Source organism: Sapajus apella, unplaced genomic scaffold (genome assembly GCF_009761245.1).
Source record: "Sapajus apella isolate SASKATOON/1434 unplaced genomic scaffold, GSC_monkey_1.0 scaffold230, whole genome shotgun sequence".
NCBI classification, from domain to species: domain Eukaryota; kingdom Metazoa; phylum Chordata; class Mammalia; order Primates; family Cebidae; genus Sapajus; species Sapajus apella.
The window spans coordinates 109,594-127,617 of record NW_022437170.1 but is presented as its reverse complement, the minus strand read 5'-3'; the positions used below and the strand labels follow the sequence as shown (position 1 = coordinate 127,617).

Sequence of the window (18,024 nt, the reverse complement as noted above, 5' to 3'; positions counted from 1 at the left end):
GCGACCCCGGGTACAGAGAACGCCAGGCCAGGAAAGAGGACAGAGGCCACGGGCGGGCAGTGTCCACGCAGAACGCGACCCCAGGTACAGAGAACGCCAGGCAAGGAAACAGGACAGAGGCCACGGGCGGGCAGTGTCCACGCAGACGGCGACCCCGGGTACAGAGAACGCCAGGCCAGGAAAGAGGACAGCAGGCGGAAAGTGTCCACGGGGCCAGGATGGTCTTCCTGACCATGATGCGTCAGCACAGCCTAGAACTGTGATGCCCAACAGCTGCCACCAGCTATGCGGTGGCAGTTCAAAAGCAAAATTAAATAAAATTAAAACACCATGTCCTCAGTCATACTAAGCACATTTTAAACACTCAGGGCTGAGTGAGGAGGCTCACGCCTGTATTCCCAACACTTTGGGAGGCTGAGGCGGGCAGATCACTTGAGGTCAGGAGTTTCAGACCATCCTGGCCAACATGTTAAAACCCTGTCTCTACTAAAAATACAAAAATGAGCCACGCATGGTGGCACGTGCCTGTAATCCCAGCTACTCAGGAGGGTGAGGCAGGAGAATCCCTTGAACCCGGGAGGCAAAGGTGGCAGTGAGCTGTGATTGTGCCACTGCACTCCAGCCTGGGCAACAGAGTGAGACTCTGTCTCCACAAAATATAAAAGAAACGTTCAGCAGCCACATGGTGTAGTGACTATCAAATCAGACAGTGATTCCCATTATGAAGCCCTATTCCAGAGCTGCTGGAATCTGAAAGAGCTGATCAGTTGGGGGCCAGGGATCCCCACCACATAGCTCATACTTGTAATCCTAGCACTTTGGGAGGCAAAGGTGGGTGGATAGCTTGGGCCCAGGAGTTCAAGACCAGCCTAGGCAAGATAGGAAGACCCCATCCCTACAAAAGCAGAAAAACTAGCCAGGCAAGGGGCCTGCAGCTGTAGTCCCAGCTACTCAGGCTCGGGTGGGAGTACTGCTTGAGCCTGGGAGGGAGCTGTGACCTCACCATTGCACTGCACTGTGCTCCATCCTAGGAACAGAGCAAGACCCTGTCTCAACAAACAAAAAAATTCAGTAGTACATGTCACTGAGACCGCGGCCGAAAAGGATGCTTTGGAAGGACACCGTGGTCACTCAAGGGCTCTGTCCGGGCCCTGCTGGCCTGTCATGAACCAGGCCAAGACTCACACTGGCAGGTATGGGGGAGTCAGGCTGAGCCAGAGAAAATATCTGGGAGCTGTAGGCACTGAGACAGGAAGCCGTGCACTGCATGAGGCTCTGGAACTTTCCAGCGTGGAAAGTGAGATGCAAGAGGAAGCATGTGTCTTCTAGCACCTTGCTGTAGTTGTTCATGCCTTCTGTCTGTACGAGTCCTTCCCCAGCCCACAAAGCCCAGTTCCCATCTCCCCAGACATGGCAAGCAAATGCAGAATGCCTGCTTCAGTGAGGAAAGGCTGGGCTCAACTCCCGGTTCTATTTCAAGTTATTTATTTAGTTATTTTTGAGACGGGGTCTTGCTCTGTGACCCAGGCTGGAGTGCAGTGGTGCGATCTCGGCCCACTACAGCCTCCACCTCCCAGGTTCGGGCGATTCTCCTGCTCAGCCTCCCAAGTAGCTGGGATTACAGGTGACTGCCATCATGCCTGGCTAGTTTTTGTATTTTTAGTAGAGACGGGGTTTTGCCATGTTGATCAGGCTGGTCTTGAATTCCTGACCTCAAGTGATCCGCCTGCCTCAGCCTCCCAAAGTGCTGGGATTACAGGCATGAGCCACCATGCCCGGCCTACTTCTTTTTTTTTTTTTTTGAGACAGAGTCTCGTTCTGTCACCAGGCTGAGTGCAGTGGCGGGATCTCTGCTCACTGCAACCTCCATCTCCCAGGTTCAAGTGATTCTCCTGCCTCAGCCTCCCAGGTAGCTGGGACTATAGGCGTGTGCCACCACGTCCAGCTGATTTTTGTATTTTTAGTAGAGATGGGGTTTCACCATGTTGGCCAGAATGGCCTTGATCTCTTGATCTTGTGATTACCCCGCCATGTCCTCCCAAAGTGTTGGGATTACAGGCATGAGGCACTGTGCCTGGCCTCAAGTTCTTCAACCTCAGAGTGAATCTGTTTCCTTAAAAAGGCCTAAGAAATTCAGAATGTTGTATTGATTTTTTAAAAAAGAATACAACTCCAGGCACGGTGGCTCATGCCTATAATCCCAGCACTTTGGGAGACGGAGGTGGGCAGATCACAAGGTTAGGAGTTTGAGACCAGCCTGGCCAATATGGTCAAACCCTGTCTCTACTAAAAATACAAAAGTTAGCCAGGCATGGTGGTGGGCGCCTGTAGTCCCAGCTACTCAGGAGGCTGAGGCAGGAGAATCGCTTGAACCCACTCCAGCCTGGATGACAGAGCGAGACTCCGTCTCAAAAGAAAGAAAGAAAAAAAAAGAATGTAACTCCAGTTATCTTTTTTTTGAGAAAAACATTAGACAAATCTCAACTGAGGGACCTTCTATGAAATACCTGAGAATGAGATGCCTTAAAACAGTCATGATCATCAAAACAAGTCTGAGAAATTGTCACAGCTAAAATGTGCCTAAGGGCTGGGTATGGTAGTTCACGCCTGTAATCACAGCATTTTGGGAGGCCGAGGTTGGTGGATCGCGTGGTCAGCAGTTCCAGACTAGCCTAACATGGTGGAACCCCATCTCTACTAAAAACACAAAAATTAGCCGGGCATGCTGGTGCATGCCTGTAATCCCAGCTACTCAGGAGGCTGAGGCAGGAGAATCCCTCAAACCCTGGAGGTGAAGGGTTCACCTGCCATTACACTCCAGCCTGCGTGACAGAGGCTCCATCTCAAAAGAAAAAAAAATGCCTAAGGAAGCATGAAAACTACTTGTTACATGGGTCCTGGAACAGAGAACGGTAGGTTGAGAGCTGAGGAACTCTCAATGAAGCACTGGCTCATTAGTTGTGATATTTATACTGAAGAGGGAGACCCAGCTATCTCAGATCAGCTTCCCCTTTTCATTCCTGAGACTGTAAACTTCCCCTTTTCATTCCTAAGACTGTAAACTGAAACCTTTTCATATGTAATTCCTGAGACTGTAAACTGAGACCCTTTTCATATGTTAAGCTATAAACCGAAGATTCTTCCCCGTGTAACTCTGAAGTATGAGCCTATATAAAGACGGAACCTTCCTTTGTTAGGGGAGCTTGGCTGTTAGGCAACTACCACCTTGCTCCTGGCCCAATAAGCCCTCCTTCCTCCTGTATTAGTGTCCCAGAGATCCGTTTCCCGTGGCCGCTCCTGCTACATTTTGGTGCGTTGGCCGGGAAGCGAGTCTCTGATAGCAGACGGCAGGAAAAAGTCTCTTAGGTGGTTTGCCTAGCCCGTGGAGCATCCCTTTGGGGGGACTCCTGCTCGCTGGGCTGACACATCCTGAGAGCGCTCCTGGGCAGGTATTTGCCCGGTGGAAAAGCCTCGCCCGAGGAGCAAGGAGGCCCTGCAGTGCGGATCCACCCAGTGGCTGAACACCGAGGAGGAACGAGCATTTGGGGAAGTCTGGACCACTGAATTTGGTAAGATTGAACCTGGGAAAGTAGCCCACCCTGTTTTGGGTGGAAGCGTGGCCTGATCACCCACGGGTGCCAGATGGGCACGTTGGAAGGTAGCTCTCTGTAACCCTCGAAGCTTTTGCTTATGGTTTTGAGTTGGAAGGAGAGCAATCGGATGTGTGTCTGTCTGTGTCCAGCCGGACTCATCAGTCATAAAAGGTATCGGGCCCATTAGGAAGGGCCTCATGCGTCGAGCAGTTTGTAAGAATTACAGACAGCCACGTAAGGCTGAGTGAAGAAGCCTCTGGCGTTGTGAAAGGATTGAAGCGAGTGTAAATCGGAGAGTGCTCTGTGCTGTGTCTTGCTAGGTGGGAACTGCTGTGAGTGAACTAACACTCTCCTAAATGTGGGAATTGTTTCTTTGAAGTGCTAATATGGGTCACTCCCATAGCAAGCCCACCCCTTTAGGAACCATGCTGAAAATTTTCAAGAAGGGATTTAGTGGGAATTATAAAGTAACTATGACACCAGAGAAATCAAGGGCTTTATGTGGGGAAGATTGGCCAGCATTTAGGGTGGGTTGGCTCCCAGAGGGGACCTTAGACAGGCCCCTTGTCTCCAAAGTAAGGCATGAGGTTATATACGGTGAGCTACAACACCTTGATCAATTTCCATACATAGACTGGTGGTTGCAGTTAGTGTTAAACCCTCCGAAGTGGCTAAGAGAGCAGGCAGCAACTGTTTTAGTAGCCAAGGGACAGACTGCCAGAAACCACCGTCCCCCTCACTGCCGAGACACGCAGACTCCCAAGTCCAGGCAAATTCAGTGGCAGAAACAGGCAGGATTTGCAAGTACGAATACTTCAGTTATTGGAAATGGCTAACCAGGCATTTGTAAAGCAAGAGGCGGTACGCCAGAGGGGAAATCACAGGGAAAGGGAACGTCAGGCTCAACGGAAGGCCGACTTGACAGCTGCTGTTATGAGAGGAACACCCCCAAGAGTGTGGAAAAAGGGGAGTTCCTGGAAAGACCCCCAGTCTGCCCACCCGTGCCTGCAACGCGATCAGTGTGCATTTTGTCGAGAAATGGGACACTGGAAGAAAAAAAGTCCACAGTTAATGGGAGAACAGGGCGATCCTAAGCACGAGGATCCAGATAAAAAGTGAAGGGGCTCTGTTCAATCTAATGGGAGGGCCACTGGACTAAAAGAGAGGGGGCCGGACTCCTATGCCCCCAAAGAGCCCACCGTCCGGACGACAGCCTGTAACCCCCTCCCCCCCCCCCCCCCCCGTGGAAAAAAACAGAACCAATGTTGTTAGAGCTGTTAAGGTGTTAAGAGAAGGCTTTCTTGTACTTAATGGACTGCCCCAGCCCCTTCTCCGGCAAAACCTGTTGTGCAAATTGAGGGCCACTATCCCATTCAAAAAGGAGACTCCCTGCAGCTAAAAATGCCTCAGGCAGGGGTCATCCAGGCTCTCATTGTCCCTTGGGAAGGAGGGTGGAGGCTTCCTAGCCAGAAGCCAAAGACTGATAATATCGCCCAGGCCCGTGCAGGGCTTGCGTGGCTTTGCACCCAACTCATACACGCAGTTGGGATTATTGCCAGCAGAGGATACTTGATTCACTTAATTGGACTTAAAGAACACCTCCTTAGCATTGGACTGGCCTCGGAGGTTCAAAAACTATTTGCATTTCAATGGGAGAAACCCAGTAGCAGGTGTAACCACTCAATACACCGGGACCCAGCTTCCCAGGGGCTCGAAAACTCTCTCATCATCCTTGGGGAGGCATCAGCCCGTGACCACCCCCCTAGAATCTTCCTGCTTGCATGCTGCCCCTGTATGCTGATAACCTTCTTTTGGGACACCCCACGGCAGTTGGGTGCGCAAACAAATGCCTTACTTCGGCACCTGGAGGACTGTGGGTATAAAGTGTCTAAAACAAAAGCCCAGATTTGCCAAAAAGCAAATGCATTATCTAGGGGGAACGCAGCCTAGAAGCAGAGCGGAAGCAAGCCGCTTGCAGACTGACAGAACGTGAGACTAAAACGCAGGCGAGAGAGCTCCTGGGAGCGGTGGGTTTTGTAAATTGTGGATTTCCAAACTTCGCAGTACTAGCCAAACCCGTCTATGATGTGACAAGGCGGGGAGACAAGGAGCCCTTTGAATGGGGATCCCAGCGGCGCCAGGCCTACCAGGAACTGGAAACAAAACTAATGTCAGCTCCAGCTTTGGGGCTGCCTGATTTAACAAAGCCCTTCACATTACATGTGGCAGAAAAAGTGGCAGTTGGGGTCCCTGTCCAAACAGTAGGACCTTGGCCCAGGCCTGTAGCTTACCTCTCCAAGCAGCTGGACGGAGTTTCCAAAGGATGGCCCCCATGCTTAAGGGCCCTGGCAGCAACTGCTGTGCTGGCACAAGAAGCAGATAAGCTAACCCTGGGACAGAACGTAAATGTCAAGGCGCCTCACGCAGTAGTGACTCTGATGAATACCAGAGGGCACCACCGGTTATCAGATGTTAGGTTGACCAAATACCAGAGCCTGCTACGTGAAAATCCCCGCATCACCATTGAAGACTGCAACACCTTGAACCCCGCCACTTTGCTCCCAATGTCAGAGAGCCCCGTGGAACACAGCTGTGCTGAAGTCCTGGACACAGTCTATTCCAGCAGGCCTGATCTTCGGGACCAGCCATGGACAGTAGCAGACTGGGAGGTGTATGTGGATGGGAGCAGCTTTGTCAATCCACGAGGGGACACATGTGCAGGCCACGCCGTGGTAACTCTGGACACTAATCGAGGCCAAATCTCTGCCTCAGGGCACCTCGGCTCAGAAGGCTGAACTCATTGTTTAACTCAAGCCCTACAGCTGAGTGAAGATAAGGTTGTAAACATTTACACCGATTTGCCATTTTCTCGATTCGCCTTCCCGTCTCTCCAAGTACATGGAGCACTGTTCAAAGAGAGAGGCCTGTTAACTTCAGGGGGAAAAGAAATCTTGCAGCTGCTAGAAGCAGTCTGGAAGCCCCGGAGGGTGGTGGTCGTGCATTGCCGAGGACGTCAGCGGGCCCACACCTCCATGGCCCTGGGAAATTCCCGAGCGGATTCAGCAGCTTCGTAGGGCAGCATCTGCCCCCTACCGAGTAGCAGTCACAGCCCCGCTGATTCCCCAGATCCCTGATCTAATATCTACTTACTCTAAGGAGGAAAGAGACTTTCTCCAGACAGAAGGGGGCAACAGATTAAAGAAGGATGGATCCAACGGTCAGTTGGAAGAATAACAGCACCACGGCTGCTGGGGGCAGCAGCTGTACAAGCCGTACATGGGACCACTCATTTAGCTCAAGAGTCGCTTGAAAAGATGTTGGGCCGGTACTTTTACATCTCACACTTCACAGCCTTGACCAAAACTGCAGCACAGCGATGCATTACATGTCGGCAACACAACGCGAGGCAGGGTCCAGCTATTCCCCCTGGAATTCAAGCTTATGGAGCAGCTCCACTTGAAGATCTCCAGGTAGACTTTGTTGAAATGTCCAAGTGTGGGGGACATAAGTATTTGTTGGTCCTGGTGTGCACATACTCTGGGTGGGACTGAAAGAGCCCATGAAGTAACCTGTGTGCTACCTCGAGATCTTATCCCTGGGTTTGGACTACCACTGCACATCGGGGCAGACAGTGGACCAGCATTTGTGGCAGATTTAGTCCGGAAAACAGCCTTGGATATCACCTGGAAACTGCACACTGCCTACCGACCTCAGAGTTCCGGAAAAGTGGAAAGAAAATGAACCGGACCATCAAAACAGCTTAGGGAAAGTGTTCAGGAAACCAGATTAGAGTGGGTGCAGGCACTTCCCTTGGGGTTACTCAAAATTAGAGGCACCCCCTTTAGGAAAAACAGGATATTCCCCTTATGAAATCTTGTATCATAGGCCCCCTCCCATACTCCGGGCACTCCCAGGAACTCCTCGGGAGTGGGGGGGGATTGAGTTAGGACGCCAATTATGAGCTCTAGGGAAAATCGTCCAGGGTATTTCAATCTGGGTAAATGACAGATGTCCTGTAGCCTTTTTCTCCCCAGTTCACCCTTTCTCACCAGGTGATCACGTGTGGATAAAGGACAGGAGTACAGCCCCTCCAAAGCCACAATGGAAAGGACCTCAGACCTGATGCTGACCAATCCCAGCCTGAATCCACAGCTGTGTAAAAACCAGCAACACCTGAGACTTGGACCAAGGCAAGGACTGCAGAATCGCCTTAAAAAGGACAACAGGCTCTGCTCCAGCCACATCCCGGAAGCTGGCTGGCCCACGCACGGCCGAAGCATGAGGAGATTCAGCGTGGGACTTGTTCTTCTTAATATTTGGATTTGTACAGTAGGAACATTAACTAATTTTGAAGAATGCCCTCAGTATGTACACCAGGTAGGGCGTAAAAGTTCCTGCCATTCTTTTGTCCTGCAGTTCTTATAAATGTATGGGGACACAGAAGGGAACCTGTTTATATAACGGCACTCAATATAAGGTTATGTGTAATCCGTGAGATGGACAGGTCGCTGTGTCACAGGCATCATTAAGCCCTCTTTCTTCCTATTGTCTGTTAAGACAGGTGAGCTTATGGGGTATCTGGTCTACTCCACCAGGGAGAAAAGAGACCTAAAAATAAGGCATTGGACAGATGATGAGAGACCACCAGAGAGAATTATTGAGTATTACAGGCAGGCCACATGGGCCGAGGATGGCTCATGGGGATACCAGAGCCCTATTTACATGCTCAACCAGATCATCCGGTTGCAGGCTGTTTTGGAAATACTAATGAAAACGGGCAAAGCTCTGTACCTCTTGGCCCAACAAGAAACTCAAATGAGAAACGCGATTTATCAGAACCAACTGGCCCTAGATCGTCTGCTGGCAGCCGAAGGAGGAGTTGGGAAAATTCAGTCTAACCAACTGCTGTCTGCACATGGGTGACCAGGGGCAGGCAGTGGAGGATACTGTGTGAGACACGACCAGACTGGCACACGTGCCTGTACAGGTATGGCACGGATTTAACCCTGAGTCCTTATTTGGAGGTTGGTTCTCATGCTTGGCAGGATTCAAAACCCTCATCCTAAGTGTTCTAATAATAATAGGTGTTTGTTTACTGCTCCCTTGTCTACTGCCCCTGTTCCTTCAGATGAGGGGATTCATCACTACTATAGTGAGCCAAAAAGTGACATCACAAGTGTATTATATGAAACATTATCAGTCGGTTTCTTCAGAAAATCTGGAAAGTGAGAATGAAAGTGAGACCTCTCACTAATATTGTAAAGTGGTGAGGGTCGCAAAGGGGGGGGATGAAGAGGAGACCCAGGCATCTCAGATCAACTGCCCATTTTCATTCCTAAAACTGTAAACTTCCCCCTTTTCATTCCTAAGACTGCAAACTGAAACCTTTTCATATGTAATTCCTGAGACTGTAAACCGAGACCCTTTTCATATGTTAAAGTATAAACTGAAGATTCTTCCACGTGTAACTCTAAAGTATAAGCCTATATAAAGACGGAACCTTCCTTAGTTAAGGGAGCTTGGCTGTTGGGCAACAATGCCACCTTGCTCCTGGCCCAATAAGCCCTCCTTCCTCCTGTATTAGTGTCCCAGAGATCCGTCTCCCGCAGCCGCTCCTGCTACAATACCATACTTAGTGTAAGACGCTAATAAACGAAGAAACTAGGTATGAAACATAGAGGGAGAAGCCGGGCGCTGTGGCTCACGCCTGTAATCCCAGCACTTTAGGAGGCTGAGACAGGTGGATCACCTGAGGTCAGGCGTTCAAGACCAGCCTGGACAACGTGGTAAAACCCTGCCTCTTAAAAAAGAAAAAAAAAAAAAAAAAAAAAAAAAAAATATATATATATATATATATATATATGGAAATATAGAGGGAGTCTATTATCTTTGCAACTTTTCTGTAAATGCAAAACTAAAGTTTACTTTAAAAAAACTAACGGTTATCAAAAGAAAAAATCTTTGAAGCACCTAACTACAACCACTGTAGTTTAATTCTGTGCCCCCTCTCAAAGTAGGAAGTATAATGAGTTAGCGCTGGGCAAACCGTCCCCGCCTCTAGAGCAGTCCTGGCCAACAGAAACAACGCCAGCAACATGTGAAATTATCTTCTAACAGCAACATTAGCAAAGTAAACAGGTGAATCTAACTCAATATGCTAAAAATACTATCATGTGAACACATAATCAATGTTAAAAACCTGCACTACTTTTGTTTTTCTTTCTTTGAGACAGGCTCTGTGGCTCAGGCTGGGGGGAAGCGGCGGGATCCTGGCTCGCACACGGCAGCCGGGCACTCCTGGACTCCTGGCGTCCTCCTACCTCGGCCTCCCCAGGCGCGTGCCACCTCGTATGGCTGTTTTTCGCGTGTTTTTTGAAGAGATGGGGTCTCACTATGTGGCCCGGGCTGGTTTCAATTCCTGGGCTCAAGCGATCCTCCGGCCTCGGCCTCCCAAAAGCTGGGGTTACAGGCGTCAGCTACCGCACCCGGCTTTGCTTTGGTTGCTAAATTGGCGTAAACTAAGCGTTGCCTTCAGGAATCGCACGAGCCGTATTTCAGACGCTCAATAACCACACAAGGCTCAAGGGCGCGCTCCCGGAAGGGACCCTGGAAGAGGCCGGGCTTCCACCCCAGCCTCGCGCCGGGGACGGCACCCAGGGTGGGCTCGCGGGGACGGGGAGAAGGGGGAGGACGCGGCGGAGCCCGGCCCCCACAGGCCGGCAGGAAGGGCCCGCCGCCCCCGAACCCTCAGCGCAGAGCGCCCCCGAAGGCGGCCCCAGCCTCGACCCGATCCCGACTCCGATCCAACCTTATGTCCCGCCCGACCAACCCTGACCCAGGTCCCGATCCCCATCCCAACGGTAACACCGGCCCTGAACCCCATCCCGGCCCGGCACCGACCAGCCCAGCACGCACCTGTCCCAGTTGGGGTCCCAGACGCCGGGGCTCGGCCGCGCGCCCCCCCGCCCAGGCCGGCGGCTCAGCCGGACGTGGCTCCGCGTCCCCGCCCGCACGCGGCTTCCCTACCGCCACGGCCGAGAAGAGCACGGCGGCCGAGCCTCCCGCCAGCCCGCAGGCCGCCAGCTGCAGCGCCTGCCGGAACGCCATGCTGCCAGCTCCCGCGCAGGCGCCCACGGCCCCGACGGCGCGGCGCGAGGGACACGCTTCCCCGAGCGAGCGCGTCCGACCGGCGGGGGCGGAAGTCCCGCCTCCTGGGGCGGGGCGCGGGGCCGCCTTCCGGGAAAGCGGCGTTTTCACCGAGCCACGGGCCCGCCACGCTCCGGTCGGGTCACTTGTGCTCGCGAGCGTTTGGGGGCGCAGGTACGGACTGGGTTCCGGGGACGCCGAGAGGGCGGTGCGGGGCTTTCCAGGAGGTTCCGCCCCGGAAGTGCCTGCCCAGGCCGGAGGCGGGGTGCCGGGCGGAGACGCGGAGGAGGAGCTGGGACCCCGGATGCAGGGAGCTGGGAAAGCACCGCAGGTGGCGGCGGCACGTTTGGTGGCGGGGCAGGAAGCAAAGGTTTTCGTCGCCCGATCCCGCGTGTGCGGCTCAGGTGGCCTGAAGGGCTCCGGCTCTGCCGGGCTGCTCCTGGCCTGATCCCGACTCCGCAGCCCGGCCCCGCGCCGCCCCCTCCCGCGGGACTGTCCCCCCGTGGCCGGCGTTTCGCTCGGCGTGTCCTCAGGGACCGCGTTCCAGCCTGGGGATCCTTCCGGGGGGTCCGCGCGCCCTGCGGGGACCGACCCCGCTGCTGGACGCTTGCCTGTCGCCCCTCCTGGTTGTGAACAGTGCCAGGATGCCGCGCACATCTCTCCTTGACTCACTCTGTCGTGTCTGTACCCCGGAGTGCCATTGCCGGACCTTCTCTGCGCATTTTAAAGTTGGGAAGTGACATCATCCGATTTAAGCTTTTTAAAAATCACGCTGGGCGCGTCGGCTCACACCTGTAACCCCAGCACTTTGGGAGGCCGAGGCGGGTGGATCACGAGCTTAAGAGCTCAAGACCAGCCTGGCCAACATGGCGAAACCCCGTCTCTACTAAAAATACAATTATCCAAGCGAGGTGGCGCATGTCTGTAATCCCAGCTACTCGGGAGGCTCAGGCGGAGAATTGCTTAAACCTGGGAGGAGGAAGTTGCAGTGAGCGGAGATCCCGCCGCTGCACTCCAGCCTGGGTGACAGAGCAAGACTCCAACTCAGAAAAAAAAAAAAAGAAAAAATCACTTCAGGCCGGACATGGGGGCTCATGAATGTAATCCCTACACTGTGTAATCTCTACACTTTGGGAGGCTGAGGCGGGTGGATCACCTGAGGTCAGAAGTTCGAGACCAGCCTGGCCAACATGGTGAAACCCGGTTTCTACTAAAAATACAAAATTAGCCAGGCATGGTGACCGGAGCCTGTAATACTAGATACTCTGGAGGCTGAGGCAGGAGAATCGCTTGAACCTGGGAGGTGGAGGTTGCAGTGAGCTGAGATTGTGCCACTGCACTCCCGTATGGGCAACAGAGCGAGACTCTGTCTCAAAAAGAAAAAATTTAGCTGCGCATGGTGGCAGGCACTTCTAGTCCCAGCTGCTCTGGAGGCTGAGGCCAGAGGATCACCTCAGCCCAGAAGGCGAACGCTGCAGTGAGCCATGATCGCACCACTGCACTCTAGCTTGGACAACAGTGTAAGACCCAGTTTCAAAAAATGAAAATCTCTTGGAGTTCAAAGACTGAGTTGGTATAAAATTAGCCGGGCATGGTGGCACATGCCTGTAATCCCAGCTACTTGGGAGGCTGAGGTGGGAGAATCGCTTGAAACCAGGAGGTAGAGGCTGCAGTGCACCGAGATCACGCCACTGCACTCCAACCTGGGCAACAGAGCGAGACTCTGTCTCAAAAAGTAAAATTTACAATTTCTTACAAAATGTATTTTTAGAGACAGGGTGTCACTCTCCTGTCCAGGTTGGAGTGCAGTGGTGCAGTCACAGCTCACTGCAGCCTCCAATTCCTGGGCTCCAGTGATTACCCTGCCTCAGCCTCTGGATTAACTGGAACTACAAGTGTGTGCCACCATACTTGGCTAATTTCTGTATTTTCTGTAGAGATGGGGGTCTGCGTTGCCCAGAAAAAAAGAGACCTCGAACTCCTGGGCTCAAGTGATCCTCCCACCTTGGCCTCCCAAAGTGCTGGGCTTACAGGTATGAGTCACTGCACCTGGCCTCACACCCCACTTTTTGATAATGTGTGATCCTCAACAAAACTGGGTCCCTGCTTGATTGGCCCACAGTGAAGGCACCATTTGACAAGTGCAGCCCACACTAAGCTTCCAAAGAATGTCTTAGTGGCATTGATTTTTAAAAACAAATGAACCAGGCCAGGCACGGTGGCTGACGCCTGTAATCACAACACTTTGGGAGGCCAAGGTGGGTGGATCACGAGGTCAGGAGATCGAGACTATCCTGGCCAACATGGTGAAACCCCATCTCTACTAAAAATTAGCTGGGTGTGGTGGCATGCACCTATAGTCCCAGCTACAGAGCGAGCAGAGTCATGCCACCGCACTCTAGCCTGGTGACAGAGTGAGACTCTGTCTTAAAAATAAATAAATGAACCATCAAGCATCGAGAGACATTTATGGAACACCTAATCAAGAAGACAGAGCCAGGCATAGTGGCACACCCCGCAGTCTCAGCTATTGGGGAGGCTGAGGTGAGAGAACTGCTTGAGCCCAGGACTTGTGAGCTGTACTGTGCTTTGCTCATTGGGTATCCACAAGAAGTTCAGCAGCACTATAGTGACCTCCTGGGAGCAGCAGAGCACTAGGGTTAGGGTTAGCGTGGAAACGAAGCAGTCAGAACTCCCGTGCCGGTTAGTGGGAGCTGTGAATAGCTACCGCACTTCAGCCTGGTAACACAGCAAGACCCTTTCTCTAAAAAGAAAGAGACCACAAGGAGTAAGTAAACGAAAACCTAACTCAGAAAATAGAAACAGCATATGAGATACAAGAAGACTTCCAAACTTCTGTAACTAAGATTTTTTTTTTTTTTTTTTTTTGAGACGGAGTTTCGCTCGTTACCCAGACTGGAGTGCAATGGCGCGATCTCGGCTCACCGCAACCTCCGCCTCCTGGGTTCAGGCAATTCTCCTGCCTCAGTCTCCTGAGATTTTTTTTTTTTTAAAGACAGAGTCTCACTCTGTCGCCTGGCTGGAGTGCGGTGGTGCCATCTCTGCTCACTGCAACCTCCACCTCCCCGGTTCAAGTGATTCTCCTGCCTCAGCCTCCCGAGTAGCTGGGATTACAGGCACACGCCACCATGCCTGGCTAATTTTTGTATTTTAGTGGGGGGGGGGGTCTCACCATGTTGGCCAGGTTGGTTTCAATCTCTTGACCTTGTGATCTGCCTGCCTCAGCCTCCCAAAGTGCTGGGATTACAGGCGTGAGCCACCACACCTGATCTGTAACTAAGATCTTAAAGGGTAATTGTACTTATGAAACAAGAATGGAATACCATCAGGGAGGAGTTGGCTGGGCACAGTGGCTCACGCCTGTAATCCCAGCACTTTGGGAGGCTGAGGCAGGTGGATCACCCCAAGTCAGGAGTTAGAGACCAGACTGGCCAACGTGGTGAAACCCTGTCTCTACTAAAAATACAAAAATTAGCTGGGCATGGTGGTACATGCCTGTAATTCTAGCTACTCAGGAGGCTGAGGCAGAACTGCTTGAACCGAGACCCAGGAGGTGAGCTTGTAGTGAGCCAAGATCGCGCCACCGTACTCCAGCCTGGGCTACAGCGACTCCGTCTAAGAAAAAAAAAAATTAGCTGGGTGTGGTGGTGAGCACCTGTAATCCCAGCTACTCGGGAGGCTGAGGCAGGAGAACTGCTTGAACCCAGGAGGCAGACGTTGCAGTGAGCCAAGATAGCACCACTGTACTCCAGCCTGGGTGTTAGAGTGAGACTTTTTTTTTTTTTTTTTTTGAGACGGAGTTTCGCTCTTGTTACCCAGGCTGGAGTGCAATGGCGCGATCTCGGCTCACCGCAACCTCCGCCTCCTGGGTTCAGGCAATTCTCCTGCCTCAACCTCCTGAGTAGCTGGGATTACAGGCACACGCCACCATGCCCAGCTAATTTTTTGTAGTTTTAGTAGAGATGGGGTTTCACTGTGTTGACCAGGATGGTCTCGAGCTCTTGACCTCGTGATCCACCCGCCTCGGCCTCCCAAAGTGCTGGGATTACAGGCATGAGCCACCGTGCCCGGCCAAGTGAGACAGTCTTAAAAAAAAAAAAAAAAAAAAAAAAGGCTGGGTGCAGTGGCTCACCTGTAATTCCAGCACTTTGGAAGGCCAAGGAGGGCAGATCACCTGAGGTCAGAAGTTCGAGACCAGACTGGCCAACATGGTGAAACCCTGTCTCTTCTAAATACAGAAATTAGCCTGGCATGGTGATGAGCACCTAAAATCTCAGCTACTTGGGAGGCTGAGGCAGGAGAATCACTTGAACCTGGGAGGTAGAAGTTGCAGTGAGCTGAGATCATGCCACTGCACTCCAGCAAAAGAATGCAGAAAAAAAATCAGCTGAAAGGTTGGGATATAAAACTGAGATTAGGGTGGGTGCAATGGCTCCCTCCTGTAGTCACAGCACGTTGAGGGCCAAGGTGGGCAGATCACCTGAGGTCAGGAGTTCAAGACCAGCCTAGCCAACATGGTGAAACCCCATCTCTACTAAAATACAAGCTGGGTTGTAGTGGTGTGTGCCTGTAATCCCAGCTACTTGGGTGAACCCAGGAGGTGGAGGTCCACTGCAGAGTGGAAATAGCACCACTGCACTCCAGCCTAGGTGACAGAGCAAGGCTGTCTAAAAAAAAAAAAAAAAAAGATTGTCCAGAAAATAAAAGGGGAAAAAAAATTTAAATTGGAAAGGAAAACCAGAACACAAATACAGGAGACCCATGAAGAGATAAGAGAAAATAATGAGAAAATTACCAAAGAAATGATGCAAGACAGGATTCCAGGAATTGAAGGAAATGAGTTTTCAGGATGAAGCTTATCAAGTGCCTCATCTAATGAATAAAAAAGAACCATGCGGAGACACGTTATCCTGAAATTTCAGAACCCTAATGATAGAGATAATCCTTTTTTTTTTTTTTTTTTTTTTTGAGATAGGGTCTCACTCTGTTACCCAAGCTGGAGCGCAGTGGTGCGATCACAGCTCACTGCAGCCTTGAATTCCTGTGCCCAAGGGATCTTGCCTCAGTCACCTGAATAGCTGGGACACCTCACTACGTCCAGTGAGTATCTTTTTTGTAGAGATGAGGTCTTGCTCTGTTGCCCAGGCTGGTGTTGAAATCCTAGGCTCAAATGATCCTTCCGTCTCGACCTCCCAAAATGCTGGGATTACAGGCCTGAGCCACCATGCTCCACATGGGAGGCTTAGGCTGTGGTGAGCTGTGATTTCATCATTTGCACCCTGACCCATGTGGAAAAAAAAACATAAGTCTTTAAAATTGTAAGTGAAAAATGATGTAGAACATGTACACATTACTGAAATTTAGGAAACAGTTTTAAATAGTTGTGATTTGAAGAAAACAAAATTTTACAAACTTGGGCTTTTGTATATAAATTCTACCCTGACGCTACCTCAGCCAGCTTCAATTCAACTCACACAGGAGTGCCTACATGACGCCATGCTTTGGAGATACACAGTAAGGATCTCGCCTTCAAAAAAAGCACTCGCTCTTGAGGGAGAAACAGAGAGGTGACTGCTTTGGTTCCTGCAAGGATACATGTGTGTACCAGGGAAGGCTCAGTGCTGCTGGGGCAGCCACGCCCAACACACACTGGGCCCCAGCCACTCTGAGCCACTGCTTACTGCAGAAGATACTGCCTTACTCACTCACCAAACAGCCACTCCTGCCCCGTTTCTTAGACACTGCCTGGGTGCTGGGGAAACATAAACACAAGAGAGGCTGCTCTGAAGATGCCTGCCCACGCAGGCTGACTGCAGGAACAGCCACGGCAACAGGCCCAGAACATGCTTCCCACGTGGCTGCCCTCTGGCACAAAGCCCGAGTGGCGGCTGCTGCATGCTGCGTAACACAGTCGAGTGAGCAACCGTACCCTTGTGTCGGCTGCTTGTTCTACAAGTTATGGAAGACCTTTGGGAGAGTCCCCTTGAGACACTAGGGCCGGGTGTAGTCCCAGAGTAGTGGCAGCAGGCCTTAGGGAGGAAGTCCAGAGGGAGGAGATGAGGAGTGGAAGCGGAGGCTGGGGTGATACTGAGCCATGAGCCAAGGCATGCGGGCCTCTAAAAGCCAAAGAGGAAGGACGTGGGTTTTCCCCTGGAGCCTCCTGATTTTTAAAATTTTTTCTTGAGACGGAGTCTTGCCGTCACCTAGTGGAGTGCAGCGGCGTGATCTCAGCTCACTGCCACCTCCGCCTCCCGGGTTCAAGTGATTCTCCCGCCTCAGCCTCCCCAGTAGCTGGGATTACAGGCACCTGCCACCACTCCTAATTTTTTTTTGTATTTTTAGTAGAGATGGGGTTTCATCATGTTGTATTCCCAACTTCTGACCTCCCCACCTCGGCCTCCCAAAGTGCTGGGATTACAGGCGTGAAACACCATGCCCAGCCTCTTTTTTTTTCACCAAATAGGGCGTTGCTCTGTCACCTAGACTGGAGTGCAGCGACACAGTCACAGCTCACTGCAGCCTCGATCTCCTAAACTCCAGTGAGCCTCCTGCCTCAACCTCTGAGTAGCTGGGACCACAGGTGCATGCCACCACATCCAGCTAATTATTTTAAAATTTTTTGTAGAAATAGGGTCTCCCGCTTTCTGAGGATCTGGCAAAATGGCAGACGTAGAGCAGAAGCAGACCCTCCGCAAGTCCACCTGCCGGACACGCCCCATGAACAGCTGCTGGCGCTATACAGGGTGCACCAGTGGCAGCGGCTGAACCTAAGCCTGTGGGGAAAGCCACATTCACTGCTGAAGTGCCTGTGCAAGGCCAAGAAGGCACCGCCCACGGAGAAGCCGGAAGTGAAGATGCACCTGTGGGACATCATCATCCTGCCTTAGATGGCGGGGGTCCACGACAGCAAGACCTTCAACCAGCTGGAGATCAAGCCGGAGATGATCAGCCACTACCTGGGCCAGCTCTCCATCAGCCACAAGCCCGGAAGCACCTGGGCCAGCTCTCCATCAGCCACAAGCCCGGAAGCACCTGGGCCAGCTCTCCATCACCCACAAGCCCGGAAGCACCTGGGCCAGCTCTCCATCACCCACAAGCCCGGAAGCACCTGGGCCAGCTCTCCATCACCCACAAGCCAGGAAGCACCTGGGCCAGCTCTCCATCACCCACAAGCCAGGAAGCACCTGGGCCAGCTCTCCATCACCCACAAGCCCGGAAGCACCTGGGCCAGCTCTCCATCACCCACAAGCCCGGGGAGCACCTG

At 52.1% G+C, this 18,024-nt stretch overlaps 1 protein-coding gene across 1 annotated transcript in view; it reads right to left on the bottom strand.

Annotated features, from left to right (window-relative positions):
- PGAM5 (PGAM family member 5, mitochondrial serine/threonine protein phosphatase) overlaps positions 1-10,748 on the bottom strand; it is a 16,455-nt gene extending 5,707 nt beyond the window's left edge. Inside the window, 2 exon segments of the mRNA XM_032271381.1 lie at positions 10,509-10,555; positions 10,557-10,748. Of these exon segments, the coding sequence (XP_032127272.1) occupies positions 10,509-10,555; positions 10,557-10,700 (191 nt within the window). The 5' untranslated portion in view covers positions 10,701-10,748.
- Between the last annotated feature and the right edge of the window lie 7,276 nt (positions 10,749-18,024).